The sequence below is a fragment of the Nyctereutes procyonoides genome, unplaced genomic scaffold (genome assembly GCF_905146905.1).
Source record: "Nyctereutes procyonoides isolate TBG_1078 unplaced genomic scaffold, NYPRO_anot_genome, whole genome shotgun sequence".
NCBI lineage: Eukaryota > Metazoa > Chordata > Mammalia > Carnivora > Canidae > Nyctereutes > Nyctereutes procyonoides.
The window spans coordinates 41,372,670-41,387,564 of NW_026575131.1; the positions used below are offsets into that span (position 1 = coordinate 41,372,670).

The following is a 14,895-nucleotide window of genomic DNA, read 5'->3' on the forward strand; positions in this document are numbered from 1 at the left end:
TCCTGGTTATAAAGGAACTTTTTTGCGTTCTAATTGAGTTTCTGACATCTGTACCTCAAAAGTGCATTAACGCATGAGCATATTTTTTTTACTAGCTCCCCTGTTTTGGGAAGTAACATTTCTCACCCTTGTCCTCAGAATTGTTTCAACATCATTTAAGTAACAACCAGAGTTTCCTTGGGGCTTTCATACATTATATTTTTTCGATATTCATTAATCTTAAGGAAATTAATTGTCCTAAGTTTCTAGGCAGTAACACTAGATCCTCACTTCAAATACTGTAACACAAGACATTTACGATGAATTAACTTAAAGATAGAAATTAAACCATGGAACCAGTATAAAAGAGTACGATTAAAAATTTGGTTCTTTTTTTTTAGATTTTTAAAAATTTTATTTATTCATGAGAGAGAGAGAGACAGAGACACAGGCAGAAGGAGAAGCAGGCTCCATGCAGGGAGCCCAATGTGGGACTCGATCCCAGGACTCCAGGATCAGGCCCTGGGCTGAAGGCAGGTGTTAAACTGCTGAGCCACCCAAGGATCCCCAAAATTTGGTTCTTAATAGAAAAGAATTTCATAAGAATAAAAACAGTAAAACACTATAGATGAAAGGTTGATAGATATAATGGTATAACTGTAGAAAATTGGAAAAAATCTGTCAAAAAATTATTTCCTATGGTATTCTTGATAAAAATGTCTGATAATTATGATGAATGAGTAGGATAAATAGAGATTGTTAGATATTGCTACAAGTTGTTTGGTCTGGAATTTTGAAACATTTGAAGGTCATAAAGTAGCCCCTTTCAAAAGAAGGCAGGAAACTAAAAAGATGTGAGTATCATATAATGTGTGGATTCTTTGATCAGGTTCTGGTTCGGGGAGGAAAATGTATAAAGGGCATTTCTGTGTTAATTGGATCCATTTGAATATAAACTATATATTACATGATGCTCTTATTTAAAAGTATTTACTGGAAAAAAAAAGTATTTACTGGTAGCATAAGAACTGTTTTTGGGTTTTGACCTAAAGCAGTGATTTTTAAATTATTTTATTAGCCAGGCCAGGTTTTTAGGTGGAATCATCTGTAAAACCTCCAATGAATCTGATAAAATTCAGAACTTTCAGCAGTGAAAGTGATTGAAGGTCCTCAAACTGGGCTTTGTGGAGTTATGCTTTGTTTAGAACCTCCCAGCTCTGTGCAGCATTTACTTCTCCATTAAAGAGGTGATAATAACTGTTATTGTGAGGAATGAAAGAGGTAAGGTGCTTATGGCCACTAGCAGATAGTTATTGATCAGTCTTTGGTAGGGGAAGGTTTATGCCTTATTAGTGTCTTAAGTCACCTCCTTTTTTTTTTTTTTTTAAAGTTTTTATTTATTCAGGATAGACGGGGGGGGGGGGGGGGGGGGAGCAGAGACACAGGCAGAGGGAGAAGCAGGCTCCATGCAGGGAGCCTAATGTGGGACTTGATCCCAGGTCTCCAGGATCACACCCCGGGCCGAAGACGGCGCTAAACCTCTGGGCCACTGGGGTTGCCCTTAAGTCACTTCCTTATAAATAACTTGAGAACTAGTCATTTAGATTTGTGACCCTTGGAATCGATAAAACTGGAAGTAAGAAGCAAGCTATTGTGGGAAAAATTTTGGGCCTTCTCTGAGTTGATTCCCTCATCTGTAAAAGAGAGGAATAAAATCTGTGTCATCTGGACATCTTATAGAGGTACTTTAAAAACTGTGAAAGCCCATTTTCATTTGAAATTTGTTTTTCAGAGCCTTGAATTTGGATCAGGTAGCTTCATTTTGTGCCCTAATATGAGAAGTTTGAAAGTTGTTACATGTCTCTGTAGTTCTCTGTTTCTCTAAACTCTGGCTTCTTTTCTGTAGGAAGATGACGATCCTAGCAAAGGTGATCAGAGTCGCTCACTTGACCCTGGAGAAGATAATGTGACAGAGCAGACCAATCACATTATTATTCCTAGTTATGCATCTTGGTTTGATTACAACTGGTGAGTGGGCCGTGTATACCGTGTATACAGTACTTAGATGTGGGAAAACTTCCCAGAAATTATGTTGGGTCTTTCTGCCCAAATCCCTATGTCACTAATTACTGTCAAATTGGATGAAGAGAAATGGAAAGTGATTTTTATTTTTACTTTGGAATGTGTTCTTTAAAGCAGTTGAGGGGGGCAGCCCTGGTGGCTCAGTGGTTTAGCGCCACCTTCAGTCCAGGGCCTGATCCTCGAGACCTGGGATTGAGTCCCTCGTCGGGCTCCCTGCATGGAGCCTGCTTCTCTCTCTGCCTGTGTCTCTGCCTCTCTCTCTCTCTCTGTGTGTGTCTCTCTCATGAATAAATAAATAAAATCTTTTTTTAAAAATTTTTTTAAATTTCTATTTATGATAGTCACAGAGAGAGAGAGAGAGAGAGAGAGAGAGAGAGAGGCAGAGACATAGGCAGAGGGAGAAGCAGGCTCCATGCACCGGGAGCCCGACGTGGGATTCAGTCCCGGGTCTCCAGGATCGTGCCCTGGGCCAAAGGCAGGCGCTAAACCAATAAATAAAATCTTAAAAAAAAAAATTTTATATATATATATATATATATATATATATATATATATATATATATATATATAAAAACAGATGAGGGATGGAAACTAAGTTGTATTGTACCTAGGGATTATAAAACTTTGTAGGTTTAGGCTTAACTTATTTAGAATCAGTGACATTTCAGATAGGCAAATATTTGAGTATTTATTAATAGTAAAATACTCATAATATTGGTCTTCGTTATATGATTTTAAAATGTTAGGGACACCTCGCTGGCTCATTCGGTGGAGTGTGTGACTCTTGATCATGGGGTTGTAAGTTCAAACTCCACGTTGGGTGTAGAGATTACTTAAAATAAAATCTTAAAAAATAATAATAAATAAAGTTTAAAAAGAACTCCTCTCTTTACCTAATAATGCCTTCTTTAGAAGCCAATTTAAAAGAATAGGATGGATGAATCCCTTGGAACAATACATAATTTTTCCCCGAAACCACAGAATATGAGTCTAATATTGAGACTTCTCTGCATGCTTTTAAGATCAACTCTGAATGCCACTTCTAAATGTTTCAAATAAATAGAACATGGGACTCAGAGTGAGTATATAGCTCTTTTTTGAAGGCCAGTCTTCATTATATTGATGTGTCAAGGTATTTTTAAATGTGGATGTGTCTCAGTCTCACTGTTAGTAATTGTAATTATATGGTCAGATTCAGAATGGTTTAAAGGACACACTTGAAAAACTAGCATACTTTTCCTTTAAAATTAAAAAAGTGCAGTCATAACAGTGTATAACTTGGTAGGTTTTTATAGGTTGCAGAACCATTCATTTACATCATAACCATTGCATGTCACAAAGCTTGCTCTTATGGATAGTGGAGATGTAAATCACATCCCTGCTTAGTAGATAAAGACCCATTAGTGGAAGTGTTCCACAGGTGCAGTTGACAGTTGGAAGAACTCAGGTTTTCTGATTCTTCCTCTTTCTTAGAACCTAAGGAATCAACTGCAAGCACTTCAGAAAAAGAAAGCGCTTGGGGTTAAACATTCATGTGTGTTTTGTTCTTGGGTGAATATAGACATTGTGTGGTTTTTTTTGGCTCTTCCTAACCTTTAGCAATAAAGCAATGAGGTATATTAGAACTCTATAATTAATTACTTACAACTATTTTTATAGTAAAACTTGGGAAGTCATTGCACATATCTATATGGCATTAATTCGTCTTAGAAATTATCTTTCTAGGGGATCCCTGGGTGGTGCAGCAGTTTGGCGCCTGCCTTTGGCCCAGGGCGCGATCCTGGAGACCCGGGATCGAATCCCACATCGGGCTTCCGGTGCATGGAGCCTGCTTCTCCCTCTGCCTGTGTCTCTGCCTCTCTCTCTCTCTGTGACTATCATAAATGAATGAATGAATGAATGAATGAATGAATGAATGAATAAATAAATAAATAAATAAATAAATAATTAGAAATTATCTTTCTAGGTGCTTTCAGGTAGTTAATTGTATTTGTAGTATTTGGCAGTACAGAACCCACTCAAACAATTTAAATGTTCCCAAATAATGCAAGAGTGAATGCTTTTTTTTTTTTTAAGATTTTATTTATTTATTCATGAGAGAGAGAGAGGTAGAGACACAGGCAGAGGGAGAAGCAGGCTCCATGCAGGGAACCTGACGTGGGACTCGATCCCAGGTCTCCAGGATCATGCCCTGGGCCGAAGGTGGCCCTAAAGTGCTGAGCCACCCAGGCTGCCACGCCCCCCGACCCCTCACTGTTTAAGTGAAGTCTGTGCCCACCTTGGGGCTTGAACTCAGGATCCTGAGATCTAGAGTCACATACTCTTATTAACTAAGCCAGCCTTTGGTTACATTCACAGATTGATTTGATCTTCCCTGCATAACCAGTACATGTTGCATGTCTTGAAAGCCACTAAGAAACTGGAACGTGTCATCAGTAAAAATGTTGGTTAGTGTCAAAATCTTTGTAATAGATACACAGTTGGGTCATTTGTATAGTGCATTAGGCCTGATTTTTACATAATCTCTATAGTGCTTATTGTAACATTTTATAAAATTATCAGTGTCTTTTTTTTTTTAAGATTTTTATTTATTTGTGAAAGACCTAGAGAGAGAGGCAGAGACCTAGGGAGAAGGAGAAGCAGGCTCCATGTAGGGAACCCGATATGGGACTCGATCCAGGATCACGCCCTGAGCAAAAGGCAGATGCTCAACTGCTGAGCCAACCAAGCATCCCTAAAATTATCAGTGTCTTTATCTCAATATTAAAAATCAGGGGATCCCTGGGTGGCGCAGCGGTTTGGCACCTGCCTTTGGCCCAGGGCGCGATCCTGGAGACCCGGGATCGAATCCCACGTCGGGCTCCCAGTGCATGGAGCCTGCTTCTCCCTCTGCCTGTGTCTCTGCCTCTCTCTCTCTCATTCTATGTGACTATCATAAATAAATAGAAATTAAAAAAAAAATTTAACTTCTCAGAACACCCTAAGTGTATAAAACTTTAAAAAAAAATTAAAAATCAGTTCTATAATTTTTTTAAACGCAGTAGATTGCTGAAATCTTTTAAAAAAATTCAGCTTAGCACAGAGTTTCTGAGGACTGGGCGAAAGGGCGCACTGATGTTAAGAGTTTGAGAAACAGGGCAGCCCGGGTGGCTCAGGGGTTTAGTGCCACCTTTGGCCCAGGGCCTGATCCCGGAGACCTGGGATCGAGTCCCACATCGGGCTCCCTGTATGGAGCCTGCTTCTCCCTCTCCCTGTGTCTGCCTCTCTCTCTCTCTGTCTCTCATGAATAAATAAATAAAATATTTTAAAAAAAAAGAGCTTGAGAAACTGATTATTGTAAATGCCATCATCTTTTGACCATTGGTTCACTTCATCAGTTTGTTGCCATGCTAAGTATAAGTACTGTGATGTCTGTCAGCCAATTTCCAAAGAACTCTTTGTATTTTGTGGCTTGTCATGTGTTATGTCAAGAACATTATAAAATCTGTAACTTTCACTGCGTTGGTAGAAGTTTTTGAGTTTGGTTACAGGAATAGAAAAACTACAATTAACTATCAAGGGTGAGAGAGGGAAAGCTTTCTTTAATTTAGCCTGTTAATACATAGGAACTTTTAGAAGCCAATTAATTTTTGAAAATAATGCTCAGTTTTTGGATTTATCAGTTTTACTTTAAAAATTAAACAGCTCAAATTTCAAGATTTTATTTTTCTAAGAGGACTTTTTTCTATTCCCCAGTATTCACGTGATTGAACGGCGTGCTCTTCCTGAGTTTTTCAATGGAAAAAACAAATCCAAGACTCCAGAAATGTGAGTGAAATGTGAAGATGTAATCCTGATACTATTACTTACTTTAGAATGGGGCCAGTGTCTAGAAAATTTATTCATTTGAATGTGTTGGGCAGAGGTTTTTTAAAGCATATTTTTTAGTTCATTTTTGCTAATGTGTGCAAGTTTGCCAATGTGTTATTCCATTCAGAACAGTGTTCATATCTTAGCCACACAGAATTCCTTGCTGTAAGGAAATTGTTCTGGATTTTTTCTACCTTCATTTGTATCTTGTACCTACAACCTTGAACTACAACCATGTCAGCTCTTAACAGCTGAGATTGGATTCAGTAACAGGCATTCACTAAAACAGGTTTAGGTTTCTCCCTAACAGTTCTTACCTTACCTTGTATATACATATGTATATGTATATATGTATATATATATGTATACATATATGTATATATGTATAACATATTTATGTATAATAATTTAGGAGAAAGTGAGAATCTTTATCTTATTTTCCTGATGAATGGCTAGTAATTGAAAGAATGCCAAATATGACATAGCTGCCTATAAATCGGTCCTAATTACATAAAACGTTGTTGTGCTTTTGCATTGGAAATACAGAATGTTGTATTGGATGGAAGAATCTAATCAGGAAGTATTTTTGCCTTTGCCTAGTGACCCCTAAAAACACATTTCTGGAAACACTGTGCCCGAAAATAAACCCATACCTATTATCATACTATAAATACTTTTCTGTATATTACCTTTTAGTATTAATTCATTGTTTGCCATGCTCACATGACTTCACAAATAGATGTCTCTTATTTAAATTGTTAGAGAAGGATAACTGTCCACATAAAACACATATTGGAATAATTGAATAATATTTTCTTGTAAAAGATTGTCCATGATAGTTTGAGATTTTAAGATTAGATGTCAAAGATAATTCAACCTTTCTATAAGAAAGCTGTAAGGATTCATTTAAAATCACAGTCACAGATTTGGTATAAGAAACCCTGATAATTTTTTCATCTAGTTAGACATGGTATATTCTTTTGGCTAACTTGGCAATTGCTACCATTTGTAAATAGTTCCAGTTCTTGGCAGTCTCTTGTTGAAAAGCACAATTTAGCATTTTAGTTTCCGTAAATCTAAAAATTTATCTTTAGATCTTTGTTTATCCACTTGTCCATATACAAGAGCTTTTTTGAGCAGGGTACTTTCTCTACTCTGATGTAGTCACCCTTAACTTACTAGATTTTTGTTTTACTTTTGTGGCGAGAACTTTTGCTAGCTCTCTAGCTTCTTTTCACTTGTTTTAAATATTTTGTCATAGAAATGCTTAGGGATGTTGTGAGATCTGTGACTCAAAAAATCAGTATGTCTCTCTCTCTTTTTTTTATCTGTTCTTGTCTTAGCTTTGATTTTGGCCTCATGGGTTCTAGTCCTTGCCTAACTGGGTATATAGCCACTGTCAGAGCCTGACCCACATGTAGCTCTAGGAAGAATATAGAGATGAGATGGAACATGTGTTAAAGAGTATAGATTCCAGAGTATCTCCCTCCACCATGTTGAATTCTAGCTCCACAGTTATCAGCCTTGTGGTCTAGGACAGTTTTTAATCACTCTGTGCTTTAATTTGCTTGTTGATAAATGAGATGATAGTAGTAAACCCTACTTTATGAAGAAATTGTGAGATTTAAATGAATTATGGTAGGATACACAGTAGTTAGGAGACAGCCTAAGTGACCAGGTGTTATTTGCAAATTCTGCAGGGAATTAAGGATTTATCCATTCACCACTGTGACCACTTTTGTATTTATATTCACATTACTATTATCATCATCATTTTTAAGCGAACTCTGTTCCCATTGTGGGTCTTGAACTCCCCTCCCCAAGATCAAGAGTCGCATGCTCTATCAACTAAGCCAGCCAGGCGCCCCTGTGTTACTTAACATTAACTTCATCAGATTTTACTCCATTTCATTTATTGTTTTTAAATAATAATGGGTTTTCTTTTGCATATTAGGGGTTTTTATCCTTAGTTACATTCATGACTGTAAATAGTCAATACTTTGTTGGTTGGAATATTGACTTTTTGGTGGATTTGGTTGTGAGGAATATGATAATTTTTGGCTCTATGAGTTGTTATTTCTGAAAGGATGTGTGTCTGCCTTATGAATTTTGCCACTGCTTTTTAGATACTTGGCATATCGAAATTTTATGATTGACACATATCGCCTAAACCCACAAGAGTATTTAACCAGCACTGCTTGTCGGAGGAACTTGACTGGAGACGTGTGTGCTGTGATGAGGTAAAGATGCCTGACTTTTTCTCAGACACTTCACTTCAGGTGGTTACTGATGCATTGCTGTTTAATGTTTGATGAAACAAGATCTTTTCTTTCTTAATAAAATGCCTTAATCAAATGTCTTTTATTTAGGGGTTGTGAGTATATTTAATACCGTGGCATTTTCTCCTCATTTTAAGATTTTTATAACTGACATCTTTTGTTTTATAATGAAATCCTAAAACGACCAGGGATGGAGAGTGGATAAGCTCTGTACAGTAGATCTATCTAAAGAAGCAAATCACATGTGAATCTTCTTGTTTGAATTTGGTCTGTGTGTGAGTTCTTTCACCATGGACTTCAATGAACATTTGTTCTTTGATTTCTGTGATTGAAATAATTAGGCTTTGTACTGGGTTTTGGGGTGCTTTGCTGTCAATATTATTTTGAATTTACAGAATTTGTCCCTCATACAACAAACCAAAATTGTTAATTAACTTTATGTTGGTTCATAGCCTGCAGAGAACATTTACTTGTTTTGTTGTTTTTATTTTTTAATGAAATGCGATAATTGTTATGAAGGAGGTGAGATACATTCTCTAGATTTTAACTTTATGAGCTTTACTCTTCCAGGGTTCATGCCTTTTTAGAGCAGTGGGGGCTTGTTAATTACCAAGTGGATCCAGAAAGTCGACCCATGGCAATGGGACCTCCTCCTACTCCTCATTTTAATGTGTTAGCTGATACCCCCTCTGGGCTTGTGCCTCTACATCTTCGATCACCTCAGGTAACTTAATTATTACATTAATATTATAGTTTTAGTATTAGTAATTATTACACTAAAAAACTAGTATTAGGCATTATTATTACACTGATTATACACTGATGTGTAAAACTTCTTCCCTTTCCTAACATTTGGAAAGTGGATATCCACACACATATATTCTTGAAAAGATTAGTATGTTAACCAGATTTTATATAGCCTTAAGTTAGAGTAGCATGAGTCTAGGGCAAGAATTGTTCTTTACATGAAATGGTAGACCATATTAAAGAAAATCTGTTTACTGTTTTCTCTGGGATTTAAGAGAGGCAGAAAAATGTTTATATAGTATGTTGCAATGTTGGAAGTGTAGGGCAAAGGTTTGGATATTTATTTTTTTAATAAAATCTCCTTACATGTCAGTATTAAACAGTACTGTAAAACCTTCTATCCCCCCTGACTTTGTAGAGGTTAATATAGCCATCTATCATTTGTCCAACTCCTAGGTCCCTGCTGCTCAGCAGATGTTAAATTTTCCTGAGAAGAACAAGGAGAAACCAATTGATTTGCAGAACTTTGGTCTTCGCACTGACATTTACTCCAAGAAAACCTTAGCAAAGGTAAGGACTTTTTTCTAGAAACAACTGGGCTGCAATCCATATGTCCTCTTCTTTGTCCTAAGAAGTGTCATTTTTCATAAGAAACTTTACTTTCTATAATGTAAAAGGGTACACATTCTACTTTGTTGACATTTTATAAAGCAAGTCATTTACCTTACCATTTTTTCTGTATGGTTAGAATGGTAGGTATTTTAAACTAACTCTGATTAATATGTTAAATAAAATGAGAAAAAGTGGAGAATTTCAGCATAATTGGAATCTATACAAAGAATCAAATGAATATTGGATAATTAAAAAAATACACCTGAAATTAACTCATTGGATGATTTTATTTATTTTTTATTTTTTAAAATATTTTATTTATTTATTCATAGAGACAGAGAGAGGCAGAGACACAGGCAGAGGGAGAAGCAGGCTCCATGCACAGAACCTGACATGGGACTCGATCCAGGGTCTCCAGGATCACGCCCTGGGCTGCAGGCAGTGCTAAACCGCTGCGCCACCAGGGCTACCCCTCATTGGATGATTTTAGCAGCAGGCTGAGCACAACAGAAGACAGGATTAAATGAGCTCAGACTGGGGGTGCCAGGGTGGCTCAGCAGTTGAATGTCTGCTTTTGGCTCAGGGCGTGATGCTGGATCCGGGATTGAGTCCCACATCAGGCTTCCTGCATGGAGCCTGCATTTCCCTCTGCCTATGTCTCTGCCTCTCTCTGTGTGTCTCTCATGAATAAATAAATAAAAATCTTTCTAATAAATAAGCTCAGACTGGGTAGTAGAGCCAGTAGGGTGAGGAAGGAGGACAGAAAACAGAATGCAAGGGACACGTGTTTATCATTAGACACCTGTAAGAAGAGAAAGAATGAAGAAGTGTATTTGAAGATGTAATGGCTGAACATTTTTGATTAAAAAAAAAAAAAGATACCATAAGAGAGTCTGAACAGATCCAAAGTTGGATACAGAGGAAACCATGTTCAGTCATATTATGCTTAAACTTATCTTAAAAACTAAATCTTAAAAACAGCCACATTTTGAGGCAGTGAGCAAGTTGGAGAAGAACACATTAAATTCAAAGGAACAGTCATAAAACTGATGTCTGACTTTTCAACAGAAACACCAGAAGCCGGAGGACAGCATAATAACCTTTAAAAATGCTGAAAATGAAGCTGTTCTGGAGTTCTGTATCCAGTAGAAGTACCTTTCAAAAGTGAAAGGCAATAAAGACATTGATAAAGGGATGAGGGCATTACTAGTACACAGTGTAGGAAAACTGAGGGAGGTTTTTCAGGATGAAGGACTTTGACCCCTGATGGATGCACATGACTAGGAAGGAATAGGTCCAGGGGAAAGAATGAAAGTATGATTGAATATAAAGGAATATGGACTGTTTAAACGGTGATTGTTTTGGGGGGGTTATACCTTAGAGAAATGACCAAAGTGGCAGAAAGAAGACAATTACATGGACTTAAAAGTCCTGATATCATTTAGAAATGTGATAAAAATGCTGATTCAGGTTAAACTATGTAATACTTTGCAAAGCATTTTGAAGAGGAGTGGATCCATGTGAAAGTGCCAGAAGAGGTCAACACTTCAGTCAGTGAAAAGAGGTTTTCTCCTAATTCGTAGTTTAAAAATAAATAAATAAATAAACAAACAAACTAACTAACTAACTTTTGGAATTAAAAATGGTAACAATATATCTTTAGGTTTACAACATATAAATGTTAAAGAACAAACATGGCTCAAGGTACAGGAGGGGGAATTGGAAGTATACTGTATTAAAGTTCTTCTACTAGATGCCATGTGTAAAGTAGTGTTTGAAGATACACCAGGACAAGTTAGAGATGAATATTATAAAGCGTAGGGTGTTTAAACATCTGTAACTAATAAATTAATAATGGAGATAAAAATAATAACACTCCAAAAAACTTTACTCCATAAGAGAAAATGAAGAAGAAAGGCAGGGGATAGATGTGCTGAGTAGAAAATAGCAATATGGTAGGTGTACATATGGCCCCAGGGCTAGTAATAACCTTAAATGTAAGTAGTTCTAATATTCCTGTTAAGCAGCAGAGATTGTCAAATTGCATAAAAAACTAAGTACAAGCATACATTGTCTACAAGAACTCCACTTGAAATATAAAAAGAATGAGAAAAGGCATACGTTCTAAACATTTATCAAAGAACACCAGGGTCATTCTGTTAATATTGCAAAAGTTAGGACAAGTTAGGCTTTAGGACAGGTTATTTTACCAGAATTAAACATGCACCTTTCAATATAATAAAGGAGTTAATCAAAAGGACATAATTTTCTTAAATATGTATACAGTTAATTTAAAAACTTCAAAATATATAAAGCAAAAACTGATAGAAAGGAACAATAGGCAGATACACAATTATAGTTGGAAATTTCAGCAGTGCCTTCTCAGTAATTGGTAGAATAGGTAGATTGAAAGTAAGATAAGACTTAGACCAGCACTGTAAACCAATATGACCTATTTGGTATGTAGAAGGCTCTATGCAAAATAACAGTAAAAGCACATTTTTTTTTTTAAGATTTTATTTATTTGAGAGAGTATGGTGGGGGGGTTGCACAGGGAGAAGGAAAAGCAGACTCCCCACTGAGGATCCAAGATCATGACCTGAGCTGTGAAGGCTGATGCTTAACCAACTGAGCCACTCCAGCGCCCTTAAAACACATTCCTTTAAAGTTCTTGGGGAACACTCACCAAGATATCTTTAGTACTAAGTCATAAAATGAGTCTCAAGAAATTTTAAAGGAGTGTTACTGTAAAATATGGTTGTATGATTTCATACATGTGATATAAATGTGGTTGAGTGATTACAACAGAATTTTTTTAAAAATTTTATTTCTTCATGAGAGACAGAGGGAGAGAGAGATTGAGGCAGAGACGGAGAGGGAGAAGCAGGTCCCACGCAGGGAGCCTGATGTAGGACTCGATCCCAGAACCCCAGGATCACGCTCTGGGCCAAAGGCAGTCGGTCGCTAAACCGCTGAGCCAACCCAAGGGATCCCGATCACAACAGAATTAAGCTAGAAACCAAAAACAGAAAAACAATAGAAAATTAATGAAATAAGAAGATGGTTATTTGAAAGGATCAATAAATTTGATGTCTCTAGAGTGGTCAAGAAGAAAAGACACAAAGATCACAAAAGAAACGAGAGATTTTTTTTTTTAAAGATTTTATTTATTTATTCATGAGAGACACAGAGAGAGGCAGACACACAGGCAGAGGGAGAAGCAGGCTCCATGCAGGGAGCCTGATGTGGTTCTTCTTGATCACGGGACCCCGGGATCATGCCCTGAGCCGAAGGCAGGTGCTCAACCACTGAGCCACCCAAGCGTCCTGGGAGAGAGAGAATCTTAAGCAGATTCCTCATCCATCATGGAGCCTGACTCAGAACTTGATCTCACAACCCTAAGGTCATCATAACCTGAGCTAAAGTTGAGAGTCAGAGACTTAACTGACTGAGTCACCCAGGTACCCTCATGACATGTATTCTTGTAAGAGATGAACCCTGAGAGATTATTTGCAGACAGAAGAGGAAAGGGCAGTATGATCTTGGGCGCACAGGTTCAAATGAGGTGGCTACAAACCAACGAGTTTGCAGCAGCCATTAGAAAGCGGGAGAAGTATAGAATGAATTCTCTGAGAGCATCCAGAGGGAGTGTGGCCCTGCTAACACCTTGACTTTTTTCTCAGTTGTGTTGATTTGAACTTCTAGAGTCCTCAGCTGTGAGAGAATGAATTTTTGTTATTTTAGGCCATTAAGTTTGTTGATAATTTGATTATAGTAGCCACAGGAAACTAATGCACTTAATAGCCTTGTATCTATTATATCTGTATGTAGTGAAACACCTTCCTGAAAACAAAACTGTAGGCCCAAATGATTCTGATGCTTTTGTACCAAACATTGAAGGAATAAATAATACCAACCTATATAAACTCTTCTAGGAAATGAAAGTGGAAGGAACACTATTATAGCTAAATATATGTATACCCAGTCACCAAGCTCGTGGCTAAATAAATAAGATAAATGAGTTTAAAAAAGAATAAATATATAAAAAAATGTGCATGGATGTCCTTAGCAGCCTTATCTAAGATAGCCAAAAACTGTAAACAGTGATCAAGCAATAATGGGTAAATTGTGGTTTATTCAAACAATGTGATATTAACACAGAAATGAAAATAATTTTATTCTTAAGAATAATGTGGTTGAATGTCACTGATTTAATATTAAGCCAGACCCACAGACTACGTACTGAATGGTTTTACAAAGTTCAGATCCAAGAAAAACTAACCTGTGATTATAGAATTGAGAATAATGTGTACTTCTGTGAGTTTCTGTTAACTTGTAGTTTAAAGGAGAGATGTTGATTTGAGTGGTTGTTATATGGGTGTATATATGAAATTGTATTTAACTGTACACCTAAAATTTGGGTATTATACATACATTCTACCTCAATAGATAGAAAAGAACCAATTTCTAAAATTCTCCAGAAACGGCCACAAATGTCTCATGGGCCCTGTTGAGATTATATACTCTTCCCAGAGTCAGTTTTTATCGAGAGGGAAAACTACACTTTGTGGCTGAGAAGTGGAGAAATGCTTGCTGCGCACCTACCCAATAAATGCCATCATGTTTAGGTTGTATTCAGATCTTCCCTGTATTCAAGTTTGCTTTCTTTAGAATTTGGGTGAAATGTTAATGAAATTTGTTCTTCTTGGAGCTCCAGAGCTGCTTGACTGTCACTTCTGAGGTTGGTTGATTAATAGATGAACATTTATTGTTACAAAGTAATCCTTAAGTAATCTGAATAATGGGGATCCCTGGGTGGCTCAGAGTTTTAGTGCCTGCCTTGGGTTAAGTGCATGATCCTGGAGTCCTGGGATTGATTCCCACATTGGGCTCCTTGCAGGGAGCCTGCTTCTTCCTCTGCCTGTGTCTCTGCCTCTCTCTCTCTGTCTCTCTCATGAATAAATAAATAAAATCTCATAAAAAAAAAAAGAATCTGAACAATGTATTATGAATTACAGCTATATGCATTTTTTCTTCTCACAGAGTCATGCTGTAAGACTTGAATTCTACAATGCTTAGATTCCTCTTTATTCTCTATTTAAAGGATTAGTTATTTTTAATAAATTTTTTTGCAAAAATTTCAGAATGATATGTATTGAATACCATGGAAACCTAGCAAATTACAATTTAATTTTTACCCACGGTATGTAGCACAGTTATGCAGAAAGGCGGCATTGAATAATTTGAGCAGCTTTATTGTCACAAACAAGGAGATCACAGAGTATAGAAGTAGTCTCATTTATTAAATTGTAATCTTCCCAAATAGTTTTCAGAGAAGGGATATGTT

General features: G+C 36.8%; 1 protein-coding gene across 1 annotated transcript in view; it reads left to right on the forward strand.

Annotated features, from left to right (window-relative positions):
* Positions 1 to 14,895, forward strand: part of SMARCC1 (SWI/SNF related, matrix associated, actin dependent regulator of chromatin subfamily c member 1) — a 169,436-nt gene that overhangs the window by 77,772 nt on the left and 76,769 nt on the right. The window contains exons 14-18 of the mRNA XM_055343264.1: positions 1,886 to 2,007; positions 5,797 to 5,868; positions 8,037 to 8,150; positions 8,760 to 8,913; positions 9,393 to 9,506. Of these exons, the coding sequence (XP_055199239.1) occupies positions 1,886 to 2,007; positions 5,797 to 5,868; positions 8,037 to 8,150; positions 8,760 to 8,913; positions 9,393 to 9,506 (576 nt within the window). The remainder of the gene's footprint in view (positions 1 to 1,885; positions 2,008 to 5,796; positions 5,869 to 8,036; positions 8,151 to 8,759; positions 8,914 to 9,392; positions 9,507 to 14,895) is intronic.